We start from the raw sequence: 17,774 nt of genomic DNA on the forward strand, positions 1-17,774 counted from the left end.
GCTGAAAGGTCAGACTTCCCATGAACACGTGAATGCACCTCTGCAGTTACTATAGAAACGAAGTACGGCTAATGTTTGCTAGCTAACAACAGTGTGCTGTCACACAGAGTTTACAGGGATGTTTTAAAAGATGGTGAGTAAAGATTCCCTCATGTCATCAAACCGGGGGGCGTGAGGGCTTCGGTGAAGGTAAAAACTTCCGTTAGAGCCTGAAACAGGTTGCTGTTTGCTACTGTTAGCATAATAAACACAAGCTTGCCGAGCAGTTCTAAACATCAGTGCTTCAGGCTAACGGGTTAGCCGTTAGCTCCTTTAAAAATATCATTTATGGCTTATACACAGTTTAACTACAGATACTACAGGTAGCTGTGTGGTTAATGTCTAACGGTGAACATCAGCTATGATTAAATTAGCTAAAGGTGTAGCTGAGCAGGTGCTTTTAATGTTGGTATACCTGGCATCAAACATGTTTCTGCTCAAAGAGTTTCTATCCATTCAGCTGGTGCCCATGTTTTCTGTTTATTCGATTGACTAGGCTGAGTGGAGGAGGTGGTCTGAGCTTTTAGTTGTGAGAGACATCCTTATCTCTCACACGGTGCGTTAGACGACTGATTAATGCTAAACTGCAGACTGGTTAATCAATCAATCAAATTATATTTGTGTAGCACCTGTAGGAGGTGGGTGCAGATACTTTAAAGAAAACAAAATGCAATGATACAGAATATGAGAGGAAGAAAATTCTGAGCATCTTAAAAATAATTGAAAACATAAAACATTACAAAGTAATGATATTACTGATATTTTAAGAGCTAATCGAAGAAAGGAGGAGGAGGGCAGTCATTTATTATGAAAAAATAACCCACTTTGAATTTTTCTTAATTAATCAGACTAACAGCACCAAAACACTGTTACTGATTTATTTGTCCTTGAAGAAATTGTATTCATTTATCCTACTTTTTACTGCCTCTGTGCCTTTCCAGTGGTGCCATCCCACATTGAAGGAGCACTGCTTTGAATATACAAACTAAGAAAGTAATAGTAGCACTGATGTTTTGCTTGTTCGGGATAAGACCCGGATCATCCCCAGGCTTCATGAAGCAGTGGGGCAAGAGATAGGGAACATTTTCTTTGCAAAACCAATTGGATTAATGATGAGCAGAAGACCAGGAGACACCTTCAGCAAATCATCCTTTAAACATGATAACACTGGCCTGGCGGTGATTAGGACAATCACTGCAGCGAAATAGTCTGTGAAATCACTTCCTGTGTCTTCCTAACTGCTTAATCTTAATAGGAAATGTCATGAGGAAGATAAGGAGTGTGGAAATGCAAACTTGTCCTGAAGATGGAAGACAGAATGCAGAATGCAATATTTGCAAATCTCATGAGCCCATATTTTATTCGCTGTAGAACAACCAAAAAATGATCTTCTTTGTGGTATTTTTGGTTTTGTGATGCTCGAAATGTTTTCGTTTGGCGAAAGGTCTGATCTGCAGGAAGTGACCTGCAAACCAAATCCAGGCTTGTGTTGCTTAGTGGCAACAGTGCTAACCAATCGTTATCCGTGTTTACTGAATTGTTTTTGGTTGACAAGGTGAACTGAATAAAGTCTGCTACTAGTCAGGTGAGCATACTTGATCATATTGAGTCATAACATTTCTGTGCTTATTAATAACAGACGCCTTTGGTTTGTAAAAAGCCAGATTTTGTAAATATTGACCACCTTATGTACTGCATTCGTTTTCTGTTAATAAATACATTTGTGGAAATGGACCAAAATGTAAAAATAAACCTGAACTGTGTGGATTCATGCCTCCTAGTTTACATCTGTGAGGCTTGCGCATTCACCTGAACATTGGCCTGTGGTTTCAGGCGACCTTTTAAAAGCTCAGTATGTTTTATTTGTTGGCACAGATTCAGGGTTTTCCTGGCTCAAACTGGGCCTTTGGGGTTGAAAAAACACACATGATTTGTCCTCATAAGTTAGTTAGTTTCAGTTTTTGAAATAAATGGTCAATTTTGTGTTATTCTTGATCATTTTATAATGAGAAATGGAGGAAATTAAATCATGTGGGTGAAAAAATATTTTCTTTTGGCTTTTTGGGGGTTGCCAGAAATTCTCCTTTGCAGAAAGAAGCTTAATATTTAAGTTATACTTATTTATTTATTTATTTTCAGGAGGACCGGTTTGCCTTTCTTACTGAGTGGTATGACCCCACCTCCGCCCTCCTGCGGCGTTACCAACTGTTTTACTACCCCAGAGATGGCTCAGTAGAAATGGTACGCTTTTGCTCCAGTGCTTACTTTTTGTCTCTCTTTTTTCTGCCTGAAGGTGTGTTTATGAATGTTCTTTTTTTAATCCAGAATATGAATACCTTGTAGTGGAAAATGTAAATAGCTTATTTGTTTTAATTAACTCCATATTGATGAAAATTTCAGATTTTGTCTTTAGCATTTCTGAAAAATATACCTGTTTTACAGTTTGATGTAAAGAACCAGCGGATATTTCTGAGAAGGACCAAATACAATGACATGCATCAGGAGGACTTATTTATTGGGAATCGAGTGAACGTGTTCTCACGACAGCTATATCTGATCGATTATGGGGATCAGTACACAGCAAACAAACTCGGCAGTAAAAAAGAAAGGTATGATCATTCATCTAACTTACATTTGGGGGGGTGTCTACCCATGTAGACACGATTGATCTATTTGGAAAGTTATGGCCTTACAAATAAATCCTTTAACTGTAACCTGCTGACAGACATTAAAAACACCCACGAAGAGATTACAACAAAGCTGTTTGCTCTTGAGTGTTGAAATCTGTGATTTTTATAAATGTTGACAAGCTGTGTAGACACAGAATAAAATGTATATGGAAAGACTAAATCCAGGTGTGCAAACACTGTAAAGACTTATCTATGGAGCTGTATAACAAAGTACTGAATTAAAGGCTTGAATGCTTTTATAAGTGAGAGTTTCCAGTGCTGGGTTATGAATGACTTTGTTGATATTGGGCGGATAAAGATTATCTATTTAAAACGAAATCTACAATGAAGTATAGTATACAGTAGGGGAGGGTGAATGCTCTGAAGTGACTGTAAATCAATAAAGATCAGTAGAGAAGTAACAGGAGCACTACAAAGATACGGGACACTGTGAAGATGGACATCGATAAGTGGAGAAAATATGGCTCAATAGTGACATCACCAGCAACTGGATAGTTGAAAGATGATCAATGCTGAAGAGGAGGAAGAAGAAAACTGGTCGGGGAGGACACCAAGAGACCTGCAGGAACATTAAACAAGCTGCAAGAATTTCTGACAGAAACTTCCTGTGCACCACAGGTGACAACATTAACTGTGTTTTTCATATGTCTGAAGCTGTGTTTTGGTCTGATGAGAACAAGGTTGAACTTTATGGCCATAATTCCACAAACTACGCTGCCCATGACCACACAATACCATCCCCATGGTGAAGTACGGTGGGGGCGGCATAATGCTTTAGGGGTTCTATAGGTGGAACTGGAGCCTCGGTCTAGGTGACCAATTTTAAATACCAGTCAGTTAGCTAGTCAAGTCAGTTAGCACACAACCCTCAGATGTCCGCTAGAAAGCTGAAGAGTTTCAGCTATCAGCACAACAACCCCTCTGAAGGTCGGATTAAACGTTTGGAATGACCCAGAGCCCAGATCTGAATCCAGCTAGAGGTTTGTGGGAGGATCTGAAGAGGGCTGTGCAGAGAAGGCGCCCTCACAATTTGACAGATTTGGAGCTCCTTTGTGAGGAAAAGTGGGCCAATAGTGGAGGTCTAAATGTGCTGCAATGACACGAACTTAAAAGGCTGAATACTGTAATTTAGTGAGGATTTTTAAATATCTGTTAGTTTGAGGGTGTGGATGTTTATTCTACCAGTTTATTGTAAGTTTTCACTTTTTTCCCCCTTAAAAGATTTATTTATTTTTTATTTGACAGGCTAAAGGTCACATCAAAGGTGGAAAAATTCAAATTATTTATCTTGAATATCACACAAACCTGGTACTATAACTGTGTAGACTTTTTGTATTCACTGTACCTACATTATTTTGTTTGTGTCCTGAGTGTGCTAATGTGCAGCCTTCTGTTGGCTGTGATATCTGCTGTCCAATCGCATCTCTTATTTTCCCTCTCCTCTCCCTGTGTCTCCAGAACGCTTGCTTTGATAAAGCCAGACGTAGTCACCAAGATCGGAGATATCCTTGAGCTGATCTACTCCTCCAACCTGATAGTGACCAAAGCCAAGATGACAAAGCTCACGTGGTAAAGTCACAGCCTCTCTGCCAAACATCCAAAAATAATAATACTAATAATCTCACTGTGGGAAAGTATCAAACAAGCTGTTGGAGAGGGAAACACGGGCAGTTTGGTGCCAGTGTCCTTGTATAAACAGACGGATGGCTCTCCGTTCTCACACACATTAGGAACATATGGCGAGCCAAGAGGCAAACAAGGTCTGATTTTTATTAAACACTAGCAATTTTATCAGGTGGATGACCTCACAACATTAGCCCAGTCTCACCCTGATCTGATCTTTCTGTGTTTAATTTGAAAGTACAGTTTGAAGTATAATGCTTGTTAAGTTGAGTGAACTTTGAGTTGAGGGGTTATACAACAAAGACATTGAACATATCTGGGATTTCTGTGATGGCTCAACAAGACCTAAAAGCCCAGTCCGGGATAACAGTCATATCACAACGGTGGTATCAACTTTCTCTTTATGTTCAAGTCTCTGAGAATGCTCACATAAAATGAGTGGTCTTTGACTCATCTGTTCACTCTTCTGCATAAAATTAACCTTTTTTTTATTGATTATTTTGTATTTGTATAAGTTAAATACCTGGGGTTTATGTACAGCATTTTGTCTATGCATTTGTCTGTAACCTGCTGTTTCTGCATCTAAACATCCTTCTGCTTTAAATTTGTGGAGTCAGATCATCAAATCCAAGGATATCCCCTTTTTATGACATGTCTCAAAAACACAAAAACACAGATCCAAGAGTGGAAAAACTGTGTGAGCATTTACAGCAGTCTGCAGCCCTGTGAGCCCTTTTGGCTCAAAGGGATTACTGTGCACACCCTAACCTCATTATTAGAAACTTTGACCATGTTTAACATGAACATCCTCCACTTAATCCACTGTAGGCTCAAGGTTTGAATTTACTGCCGCCTTTGGCATTGCCTGTAATAAAATTCAGAAGTTTTACATTTCATTTTGCTTCCCAGAAGTAGCAGAACTTATAACTGGGTCAATTATTTGCATATTTTAAGCAAAATGTACTGTAAAAAAAAAACCTCTTCTGAGTAGTAAACGCTCAGAATATTTTTCTGTAATTGGTACCAGTTTATTAATCATAACTCTTATCACCTACACATTTGAAATTGTGGAATTTCTATGTCTAGCCTTGGTGGAATCATGGTTGGGGGGCGGGGGAGAGTGCCCATCATTTACTTCCCAAAATCCAAGGACATGAAATTAATGTTGATGTTGAAATGTCACTTTATTTAAATAGTATGATTGTAGAATGAGTTTATTACCGCAGATAAAAAGCTGGGAGATAAGAAGACTGATGACCTCTATGAATGTCTCTGTCAGTAAACAGCGTCATTTTTCTGCTCATTTACTCATTGTTTTATGGGTTTCTTGCGTTGCAGGAGCCAGGCAGCTGACTTTTACACTGAACATCAAGGCAAGCCGTTCTTTAAGTGAGTGCCCCGGTGAATGATGCCTCAAATTTCAGTAGAAAAGATATCTGATAGCAAAAAAATATTATTCAAAGTAATCCTAACAGTAAATGTAAACAAACACGTTGCTCCATTTCGCAGTAACCTAGTGCAGTTTATGTCCTCGGGCCCGGTGGTTGCCATGGAGCTGATGGGTGATGAGGCCATGTCTATCTGGAGGGGGCTCTTGGGAACTTCAGACCCTGCTGTGGCGCGGAGGGAGGCGCCACAGAGCGTCCGTGCCCAATTTGGAACAGATGGCATCAAAAATGTCGGGCATGGCTCCGACTCACCCGCTGCAGCAGCGAGAGTGAGGATGTTACTCTGTGACCTCCAGACTTTATTCATCCTCACATGTGCCCTGGTAGCCCAGACGTGATCAAAGTGTTTTTATTCTTGTTAGGAAACTGAATTTTTCTTCCCTTCCACGATTGGGCACGGTCCCTCTAACACAGCCGCCTTTACGGACTGCACATGCTGCATCATCAAACCCCACGCCATATCCGAAGGTAAGGAGAACACAATTACTAACAGTAGCTGCACCTGAAGGTGAACCAAATCACACACCACAGCAAAATTTCAGCAGACTGAATTGGATACAAGCAGTTAGCCACAAATTCATCAGCTCACAAAAAGTGCTGAAACATGTTAAAATCCATGAATTTGGTTAGATGTGGCAGACTTCTTCAGAATAGACTTAAACTTAAAAAAAGTTTAAGTCTTTTTTTTTGCTGGGGGCATTTTTTCAGCCTTTATTTGACGGGGCAATAGAGAAAGCCCAAGTTGAGATGGCACACTGGAAACAGTCCGGGGGGGACTGAACCCGTGTTCATGCTGCCTTTCAGCATATGACTTACAATGTGTTTATTTTATAAAATAAAATACAGGCCTGCAAGACTGAAAGAAGGTAACAATACAAATTGCAAACTAACCCATAAGTTGACTCTTTTTCTGTTTTGTTACTGTATGAAGAGCATAGATCTTTATTTTATTTTTTTATTTTCAGGATAAAAGGACTCTTGAGATTAAAAATGTCTTTTGCAAGCATGTCCTGGCTAAGACAAACAGCAGAACAATCAGCATTGACTAGTTACACAGCAAAAATACCAAAAATAATTAGACCAGTGTACATGAGCTGAAGCCTAAAATAGAAAAACAACCAATGTTTAGAACATTTAACACCACTGAAACCTGAAATATCAGCGTAAGTACTAATATTCAGGCAGCCTGATTGCCTCCAGATCTTAGAGTTAACTTAGTTAATTTACTTAAATTAATCTAATAGTCAGACTATAGTCAATCAATAATAGTCAGACTATTATAAAGAAAAACCTGGCTAACATCTGCTATTAATAAAATAACACATTTTGCTTTAATCTTTTATTCAGGGTTTCCCTCACATAGGGCTCAGGTATAATGTGTGACATTTATTTATTTATTTATTTATTTATTTATTTAATCATTTGAGAATTTACTGTTGGGCAATCCTTGTTCAGCTCTTCCTGTTTCCCTACCAGTAGGTTGAGGTAGAACAAGTCATCCACTAAGTGGAACGTTGCTAGCTTAATCCCTGTATCTGGTTCAGGTGCCAGTTTCCCGGGTTCACTCAGGCTGCAGAACAGAACAAAAACTTCTGTCGCAAACTCCAGTTAAACATGGTGGAGTTGGAGTCCATCCATTGGATGAGAAAGTCAGTGAAGACAGACTTGACATTTTCTCTGTCATTTATTGTCACCATGTTCTGTTTATATAAAGTGTGAAGTATTTAGGAAAGCGTGTGTGCCCCTTTCATGCACCTCCTACCCAACTTACAGCTTTGTTTTGGGGTTTTTTTGGTTTTTTTTGAGGGTTTGTTTAGTTTGTGCTCTGGCTCCTCCTCATACCTTACCTCCAATCGCTCTTACAAAAAAGACAAAGAGGTCTGAAGCTTTTGGTTCTGGGAAATCTTTTAAAAGGTTTCTCTCTGAGGGAGTGCCTTTTTAGCTAGTTTGACGTGATGTTGACACATGTAGCTTTTGCAGTGGTTTTCTTTCTTATTGTATTTAATTGTAGGGTCACCTGCACTGGTGTTCCCTTTTGGTTCCCTCAACACAAGGAACTGACTCCTGTGACATTAACCTTCTCACTAATAGTCAGGACCTTTCATGTGTCATAATTCCCTCTGCCTTACAGCTGTGCAGACAGACTGTTGATTCTCTTTTGAAGGATTTTTATAAATACTAACAATGAAGTTGTTATTTTTTGAGAAGTTGAAATAATATATAGTTGTCACAAAGTCCCACAGCAGTCCTGAGTTTTCAACCTCGATGAACACAGTTTGGAAACCACTGATCTAAATAATCAGTTTTACCATAAATACTTGCACAAGAGTACTGTTGGTTGACACTCATTCCATGCATGACTGTTATTGTGCTTGTGTCACAAGGAGGCACTGCGTGGTTACCACATTTGGATTTGGATTTTTCCAAATCCCTGCCCTGATCCCTTTTCACAGTGCATGCCTCTGGAGCTCTGACCTGTGAAATCTGAAATTCTCTGGATAAGAGCTGAAGTATGCATACACAGAGTTGTTGATTGAGGAGAGACCTGGGCTCGTTGTCCTGGAGCGCTGTGCATTAGAGTAAACAAGCTCACTGGGGTCCCTCATGAATTAATTCAATTTATTCCTCATTTAGCCTCAAGTGTTTGTCCTCAGTGGTCATTTGTTTAGTATCAGATTGGACCAGGCTCCCTGTTATTGCTGTAAATGCAAGTAACCAATAATGGCATTCCTTTCAGCCTTAGTTATAACAAAGTCCTTCTAGAAACAAATCCTGCCACTAGACAGCCGTGTTGACAGTTATTTCAGGCTAAACTAAGCACCTTCCTAAAAGAAAAATTCCACCCAAATCTGATTAAACAAAACGTAAAATGTTTGAGCTGGGTTAAAAATCCATTTCCATTACAGGTTATATTTTTAAAAAAATTTCTGGAACAGCAAAAATAATACCATTAACCAAGGATAGTGTTAGTTCAGGCACCGCACAGCTCTCCCACAATCTGAGCAGATCAGCTGATCTCAGTGCCAGTCCACATCAGCTGATACCTTTCTATAAATCTAACTGGCTAACGTTGCGTGTGGCGTGTTATTTAAGGTGCTTTAATTTGTACTCAGTAAGTACTGCAACTGCAAACTGCTTTGCAACCCACCTCCGCCCCAGCTGTCATTGATGATCTGTTCTGTGTTGCTGCTTTCTCTAGAAGTCCCAGAACAAAGTCTTAGTTATATTTTCCCCAAGTAGTAGTAAAGTAAGTATACCTTATCTTACTTACACTTACTGTTGTGGACCAGACTGAAACTGCATTCTGTTAAGGCACAGGTTAACCACCTGTGGCATGGGGCTGTTTGACCAGCTCATGGCCTTTCCAGTGACGGCATTTCTAAACTTCACAGTTAGGCTTCCACCTGTAAAGTCTTGCAAACACATCTTTCCTGCTGTCGGTACTTTTTACATTAATGGAAAAACAGAAAGAGATGCATGGAGACTGTAAAATTGATTTCAAGTGCAGATAAGATGTTAAACCCAGCAAGATGGTTTAAAACAGCAAGGATGAGTTGAGGAACAAGAAGACTGAGACAGACTGAACCTGGGTGCAACAAGTACATTTTTCTCAAGTTAAGAAAATTGGATTCCTGTTTTTTTCCACAGGTCAGTAAAACTCTGATGTTGTGGCCTAGAGGGTTGGTGAGAGGAACGTAGTGTTTCTGGTTAAGAGATGTTTTATTCCACAGTGCAGACCATTCTCCTTGGGGGACATTTTTAAAACGCACACACGTGTGTGTGTGTGTTTGTGTGTGTGTGTGCGCCAACACCCTGCTGAATTGCATGCTGCTCTCTTGTATGACTTCCTGCCACACCTAAAGGGAATGGTGCCATTGTTAACGTTACACCTGTGGTCTCCCTGCTGTGACTTGTTCAAATGTTGTGAAACATGCGTGGGAGAGAACGCGTGAAATGGGAAAAAAAAAACTTGCATAACTTGCACTCAGGCTTTCTTTGGTTTCTTTAGGGTTTCGTTGAGCAACTGTTAATCTCGCAATCTGCTGCTGCAGTAAATGACCTCAGATGTGAAGTATGTGTGAATGAAGACTTGTGGCTTATGATGGAGCTGCTCATTTAGTGCTGACTGTACACATTGATGCTGTTGTAATTAAGTCCACTTTAATTATTTTAAAAAGCTCTCCCCTGTGTTATACTCTTATTTATTTATTGTTTGGGTAAAAAAAAAAGAAGGGTTAGGGTTAACCCTGGTACCTCTGCTCTGTTATTTAGGCTGTTTTCACTCTGTTTAGCTTTCAAGAACTTTTTGTTTTACGTTGTTACAGTACAGACTGTTTATCTTTATTTAAGGAGGATCTTGCACAATCTCTCAAAGTCCAGCCACAAATTTCTCTGTGCTCATTGTGGTTTGGTGGCTTAGCAGGTATTTGCTGACATAATGCTGGGAAAGCTGTGCTGTAGGCACAATAACTTTTTTTTTCGCTCATTTGTTTTCTGATATTTAAAGGGGCAGTCGCCTCAAAATCAGGTCTGCATTTGTTGAAGTCAAATCATTTTTTGTAGCAACAGATATTGAACAGTTATGTAGAGCTGAGTAAGATAGTCATAAAGCAGTGAAATGCATTTAAAAGAATGGGGGGGGAAACTGCTGGACACGTACACTGTATCTAAATATGTGTATCGGTATATTTATTGATATATTGATATACGATCTGTACAGTGCTTTCCAACTTTATTAGATCATCTGTCATAAAAAAGGAAAACATACAAATTTTAGGAATGTGTTCGAAACTTCTCTGGTTACCTCATTACTTATACCCAAATATTAGCTGGGACACTGGAAGTGTTTGACAAGTCAGATATTAATCAAGTATGACAGTGAACCCTGAAAAGTTAGTTTTCTGTTCAGGATTGGCATAAATAACTGTAATTTGGCTAGGGCTGTCAACATTAACACGTCATCACAATTAACATGATTAAAATTTTTAATGCAACTAGCCCATCTAATCCCTGAAATGTCTCTGTCAACGCATTTCAGGCAGTTTGTCCAAAGTTTGTCCATTCTGCACTCCAGATGGGTTAATTGTGTTAAAAATTTTTAATCGTGATGACGGGTTAACGCATTAACGTTGACAGCCCTAAATTTGGCATCTTAATCAAAAAATAATAATGCTTCTTGCTGCTTTTTTCTTCTTCTTTCCGGTTAGTCAGTAAATTTGAAAATATGTGGATAATAGCAATAATTATGCGCTCAGGTGCTCTACCAGAGGCCTGAACAGAAATGAGAGAGAGAGAATTATTAAAATGTTTTTGTTTATATGTTTTGTTTGTGTCTTCCTGTTAAATGTAACTTTAGTCAACTTCAGCTTATATAGTTTTGGTTTTTAAGTGTCTTCAGTACCTTTCCTTTGCAATTTCATTAATTCGTTTTGATCATCTGACAGTTTACTTTTTTATTTTTCAGATTTCCAATTAACAATGAGATATGAAACTAGTTCAGGATCAGAAATTGGTTATAAAATAAAGAATAATAGTAAGTAATTTTGAACACCGAAGTTTAGTGTTGTTAGTTCAGCTTCCTTTTATTTCTTGAGATTAAAAAAATCAAATTCAAAAAAATTTAAAACTCCAAAATACATTTTAATAGAAAATCACAAAGACATTTATCCTATAGCATCATCCGTAAGGATAATTGAATTTGGCCTGTAAGTGCATATTGTCCTGTAAATTATTTGTGTTAAATTTCAAAAATGCAACTTTTAAAGTTATATGTCCCCTCCCCCCCTTTTTTTTTATTTTTTATTAATGCTTAGAATAATTAAGAATTTTATTAAACTGAATTTAGAAAATTGTACATCCGTCCATGTTCTGCTGCTGCAGCTGAGACCAAACTGAGATCATCAGTGCCCAAACAGCCCCGATCCCTCGGGGATCACTTAAAAGGCTAATTGACGTGACAGCTACATTTGAAGGAAGGACTCAGCCAATCACATCAGTGATGAAGGAAGTGGTGACTCAGACATGACTGGAACAGAGAAGCTACTGTTGCCAGGCACCCAGAATATGATCTCCTAGCAACAGCACCAGCTGCTGAGAGCGTGTGCCGATCCTGAACCGGCTGCTGCCTGGGGAGGGCACAGAGGACGCGGGAGCTGCTTCCTTCCCTCACAACTGGACTGAAGGAGACTCATCGATGCCAAAAGTGCAAGTCATGAATCCACACGGTGGCGTTTAGAGTTAATGGAAAGTCCGGTCTGACGAGCACACAGACGACATTTTATCAGGAAGTCAGACTGAGATTATGGGACTGGCGCCCTCATTCAGTTATGTGTCTGCATCAGTCTGACCTTCACTGTCACTGCAGCTCTGCCAGATTTTACAGTAATAGATGGCCGCAATGAGACGTGCACCTTTTTCTAAATAGTAGGCTGTCAGGAAGAAAATCATTTTTCCACTAACGGGATGCTCATAACACAATCTCAATGCAAAGGAAAAACTGAGGTCACTGCAAAATAAACACTCGCTTTATGATGGCTTCACTGCATGTTTACTAATAATAACTCTTAACTTCAGAATATTAATCAGGTAATCATGCTGCTGCTGCAGAGGCTGTTTGTTTTGGATCTCACTCCAGGTTTTATTGCCCCACTATAGACTTCACTTATCAGCCTGGGTAAACTTGACAGAAAGATTATAGAAGATTGCAGATATGAACTGTTCTGATATATCCACAGGTCTGGCTGGGAAGATCCTGAACTCCATATCCGCTGGTGGATTTGAGATCTCAGCTCTTCAGATGGTAAATCTTCTTCCACTGGTCCTCATGCAAATTAGTGGTAATGGTAGATGTTCATATGAAATATACCAGAGTTTAAAGTAATAAGGCCTGTGCACACATACTTTGTCAATAAAGATGGGGATAGAAAGCATTCTTAAAGGAAGCTAAAACTGCTTGTTTCAGACAATCTGAACTGTGAATCATGCAGAGCTATTCTAGAAGAGCCTAAGTCGTAAAAATATGGACCTGGAAATGAAAATAACAGGTCCCTGATAAGTGGAAAAAGAATTCCAGGAAACAAGATTTTCTGCTAAAATCCTTGATCTGAATTTGCAATCAAATAGATGCGATGTTAAACACAAGCAGAGAGGAGACATTCTTACCAAGCGTCTGCACTGAGCAAAATTATACAGGTGTTTTCCCAGGAGTACTTGGGTACGGCATCATACACAGAGTCAGAAAGTAACAGAAGATAAGCACAGAGCATCCTAACTGAGTGAAGTCTGTCCATTTGATTAAAGCTAAATTTTTCTTGTCTGTATCCTTTTATTTTTCATCTGTCATTTCCTGGAGTGTTATCTCCATTTGTAATTTCCTACTTGTTTTTCATGTCTAATCATTTTTCCTCGCAGTTCAACATGGACCGGGTGAACGCCGAAGAGTTCTATGAAGTCTACAACGGCATCGTCACAGAGTATCCTGTGAGTATAAACACTGCCTTGTTGTGCCCTCACAGGAAGCCCTAGAATCACTGCCCTGCCCCTTGCTACTTTTGATGACACCAACACAAATTCTGTGCGATAAGGAAGTCATAAGGTCCTCAGAGAGTAACAAGGCGTGTCAGATTCCCAGCCAGCAGCCCATATTTGAAGCTCAGTTTTTGATTGTTGCTATAATGAGTATGTAAACTGATCTAAGTTAACAAAAAAACCCAAAAAACACACATTTTATGATAATCATCATTAATAAACAAACTGAATGTTGAACTTGAGTAAATATTTATTTTTACTGAATGTATATTAGTAATGCATACAGATGATTAGTAATCTTAGTTGTTTACATCATTAGTTTGTGTAAAATGAACTGATAGGAGCTGATAGGAGACATTATGTAATAATGGCGCCAATAGCGTCAGATACTGCTGTTAAGTCAGAGATACGTCTTTAGTGTCAGCCTTGTGATGCATGTGTGGCAGCAAAAATGAAACGATTCTCAAACGTGCACTCACGGGAGTGTTTTTGGACACCTGATAATATTCACCCACAGCAGCAAGCACAAGGAGGATGAGTGCGACCAATATCTGGAATCAAATTATAGAAACATATTTTCTAAACTTAGCAGGAAGTCTTATGTTTATAAATATAATATAATAATATAAGTACACAGTGTCACTCCAAAACAATAGCACTAGGTGGGTTTTAATTCCGCTTGGTTCCCGCAGAACATGGTGACCGAGCTGTGCTCTGGACCCTGCATGGCCCTGGAGATTCATGGCACAGACGCACCAAAGACCTTCAGGGAGTTCTGTGGCCCTGCTGATCCGGTGAGTGTTTCCTGTTTAAATTCTGCAGGAGCAGCCTGTTCAACAAGTGAAATGTCAAAATGTTCATCAATATTCTCTGCAAACGATTATCCATCCATCAGCCTGTCTTTAAATGGGAGTTTTCCAAATGTCCTCTTCACAAAAAAATGAAGTGATTATACAACATGTAACACACACATGCACCTAGCTTTAAGTAATCCAGCAGCCCAGCGATAAATCCTCCTTTTATAAAGGTCTTAAGTTGTTCAGCATTAAACGGTAAGTATCTCGTCTTAAGAGATAACATTTCTCTGCTGTGGCTTTACTTTTTATTGTCCTGAGTAGATCCAGTTTAGACAATTATATTCGCGCTCCTCCCCCTTTCTTTGTGCAGCCTTACATACCCGTTTGCTTGGCTAAATCTTCTGCACCTTCTTCTTATTCACCTTCTTTGGGAAACATCTGCTGAGAAGTAATTAAAGCTGGCAGCCGGACAGCAGTGAAGGAGAACCCTGATATTTCTAATTTAGACTGAGCTCACTATTTGGTTCAATGCTGCTTACAGGAAAAATAATACATAGCTCAGGTTTTTTTAAAGCTTTTGTTTGTTGTCAGACTAGACAGATAAAAAAATATTTGAGTGTGTGTGTGTGTGTGTGTGTGTGTGTGTGTGTGTGTGTGTGTGTGTGTGTGTGTGTGTGTGTGTGTGTGTGTGTGTGTGTGTGTTAATGAAGCCCGAGCTGCGTGACTATGCTGGTGTGTGATGTGAAATCTGATGATCTGACGCTCTGCTCGGTTGCCATAACAGTGACAGACTCCACACCTGCACCCGCTACAGGTGCAGCAGCTGCTGACAACTCAGCTGTGATTCTTCTTAAAATATCAAACACTCAACTTGTTTTTCACTTGTAATCAGCTCTGCTGAAGATTTAAGGCTAAAGTTAATTAGCTAATGCGTTCCAGGGCACATGACTCTACGCCGCTGCTCATTGATGTCGAAATAAAGATGTGTTTTCCACTGCTCAGTTTATAACACATTATTCTAAATACACTCAACAAAAATATAAACGCAACACCTTTGTTACTGCTCCCATTCCCCATGGGATGGACGTAGAGACCTAAAATTCATTCCAGATACACAATATAACCATCCCTCCCAAACAGTGGTCACAAATCAGTCCAAATGTGTGGTAGTGGGCACATCTGCTATATTGAAATAATCCATCCCACCTCACAGGTGTGCCACATCAGGATGCTGATCTGACATCATGAGTAGTGCACAGGTGTACCTCAGACTGCCCACAACAAAAGGCCACCCTGGAATGTGCAGTTTTGTCTCACAGCAAAATGCCACAGATGCCACAAGCAATGAGGGAGCGTGCAATTGGCATGCTGACAGCAGGAATGTCAACCAGATCTGTCGCCCGTGCATTGAATGTTCATTTCTCAACCATAACCCGTCTCCACAGGCGTTTCAGAGAATATGGCAGCACATCCAACCGGCCTCACAACCGCAGACCTCGTGTAACCACACCAGCCCAGGACCTCCACATCCAGCAGGTTCACCTCCAAGATCGTCTGAGACCAGCCACCCAGACAGCTGCTGGAACAATTGGTTTGCACAACCAAACAATTTCTGCACAAACTGTCAGAAACCGTCTCAGGGACGCTCAACTGCATGCCCGTCGTCCTCATCGGGGTCTTGACCTGACTCCAGCTCGTCGCCGTAACAGACTTGTGTGGGCAAATGCTCACATTCGATGGCGTCTGGCACGTTGGAGAGGTGTGCGCTTCACGGATGAATCATGGTTCATATTGTTCAGGGCAGATGGCAGCTGAGAATGTCCCAGTTCTTGCATGGCCAGCATACTCACCGGACATGTCACGCATTGAGCATGTTCGGGATGTGCTTGACCGGCGTATACGACAGCGTGTACCAGTTCCCACGAATATCCAACAACCTCGCACAGCCATTGAAGTGGAGTGGACCAACATTCCACAGGCCACAATTGACAATCTGATAGACTCCATGCGACGATGTGTTGCACTGCATGAGGCAAATGGTGGTCACACCAGATACTGACCGGTTCTGGGTCCCCAGACCCCCAATAGCGCAAAAAACTGCACATTCCAGGGTGGCCTTTTGTTGTGGGCAGTCTGAGGTACACCTGTGCACTACTCATGATGTCAGATCAGCATCCTGATGTGGCACACCTGTGAGGTGGGATGGATTATCTCAATATAGCAGATGTGCCCACTACCACACATTTGGACTGATTTGTGACCACTGTTTGGGAGGGATGGTTATATTGTGTATCTGGAATGAATTTTAGGTCTCTACGTCCATCCCATGGGGAATGGGAGCAGTAACAAAGGTGTTGCGTTTATATTTTTGTTGAGTGTAGAATACAGGTCTAGCGTACAGGTGTCTGTCCAGATTTGGTACTTTTTGATTTTTTTCCCCCAGCATTTTTGAACCCTCATAACTTGAAAAGTACAGGAGGATGACCACATGAAATTTTCAGGCTGAAAAAACACGTTTAAGTTCTGTTACCAAAATTCAGTCTGTCACCAGGTGTATTTATGAAATGATGAGGATTGTACAATTTCAGCCCATTACTCATTAAAATGTTCATAGGGTGAAAGAAAACTTTCCATTGATCCGGTTAAAATATTCAACTTATTGAAGAATCAGTTGGCTACTACAAACCTTTTCAGATTTGTCTGATTTATATGGAATAACCCAACAGAAGAAGAAATGTGTTTAGATTAATGGGGAAATTATTTCATTGACCCTAACAAAGATTAATAGTTATTGTAGTTAACAAAAAACTAAAAGTAGGAATGAAAACAAAACAAACACAAAATGTACAAACTAACGAAAATACAATAAAAATCCACATTAAAAACGAAACATTTCCAAACTGAAATGAGTAAATGCAATCTAAGATCTAACTTAGTTGAAAAGTAACTATAAAGCTAATAAATATAATGCATAACTTTTGCAGCTGTGGTTCCGATTAGTCTGAGGAGACTGTTCACTGAGCTGCTGTCATTTCTTTTTAGCCCTCTTGCCCCATACAGGACTCTAACCGCTTTGATTGCTTCAGAGTTTTCTGACTAACTGGGAGGTCAAACAGTTTAATCACCACATGGCCTCACTCTCACCTCGTTATAATCTGACAAATCACCTAAACATCAGCACTCCTGCTCTTCAGAAGAGTTCACCTCTGTGATCCATCAGATTAGTCACATAAGGGCAGAGGTCTCTGAGAAGAAAGTCAGGGCTGGATGATTAGCTGGATTTTAATTTCAGTTACAATTTTGGCTTCTGCAGCTTCAGAAGAACAAGAAAACACGTCAAAGGATTTGACTTTTGCCATTTTTGTGTTGTGATATAAATCAAGTGCACCCTTTTTGTTTCCAGATCAGCTTAAGCCAAGATGGCCTTCTGGTCAAGAAGACCCATTTAAAAGATGTAAAATTTTCTACTGTAGGTTTGAGCACAGGTTTAAGGCGTCAGCAGGTCTGCTGTATGAGCGGATGGCCTTGAATGGATTTAATTCAATTTTAAAATAAATTCCAAATTTCACTGGAAGACAGTGAAAGAAAGCAGGAACGGGGCTGATCACCCACTGGCTTTTGTTATGCATCAACTGAACAAAGAACTGAAA

The 17,774-nt window shown here is 40.0% G+C and overlaps 1 protein-coding gene across 3 annotated transcripts in view; it reads left to right on the plus strand.

Moving 5' to 3' along the window:
* The window catches only part of nme7 (NME/NM23 family member 7), a 23,600-nt gene continuing 5,826 nt past the window's right edge, over positions 1–17,774 (plus strand). For all 3 annotated transcript variants that reach the window (XM_085264173.1, XM_085264175.1, XM_085264174.1), the window contains exons 1-10: positions 1–133; positions 2,179–2,280; positions 2,482–2,648; positions 4,188–4,298; positions 5,691–5,741; positions 5,862–6,069; positions 6,163–6,268; positions 12,535–12,599; positions 13,211–13,279; positions 14,020–14,121. In XM_085264173.1, the coding sequence (XP_085120299.1) occupies positions 131–133; positions 2,179–2,280; positions 2,482–2,648; positions 4,188–4,298; positions 5,691–5,741; positions 5,862–6,069; positions 6,163–6,268; positions 12,535–12,599; positions 13,211–13,279; positions 14,020–14,121 (984 nt within the window). In that variant the 5' untranslated portion in view covers positions 1–130. The remainder of the gene's footprint in view (positions 134–2,178; positions 2,281–2,481; positions 2,649–4,187; positions 4,299–5,690; positions 5,742–5,861; positions 6,070–6,162; positions 6,269–12,534; positions 12,600–13,210; positions 13,280–14,019; positions 14,122–17,774) is intronic.

Source organism: Mchenga conophoros, linkage group LG23 (genome assembly GCF_057382185.1).
Source record: "Mchenga conophoros isolate Kocher_MC1m ecotype Shallow Benthic linkage group LG23, M_conophoros_male_GT1.1, whole genome shotgun sequence".
In the NCBI taxonomy this organism is placed as follows: Eukaryota; Metazoa; Chordata; class Actinopteri; order Cichliformes; family Cichlidae; genus Mchenga; species Mchenga conophoros.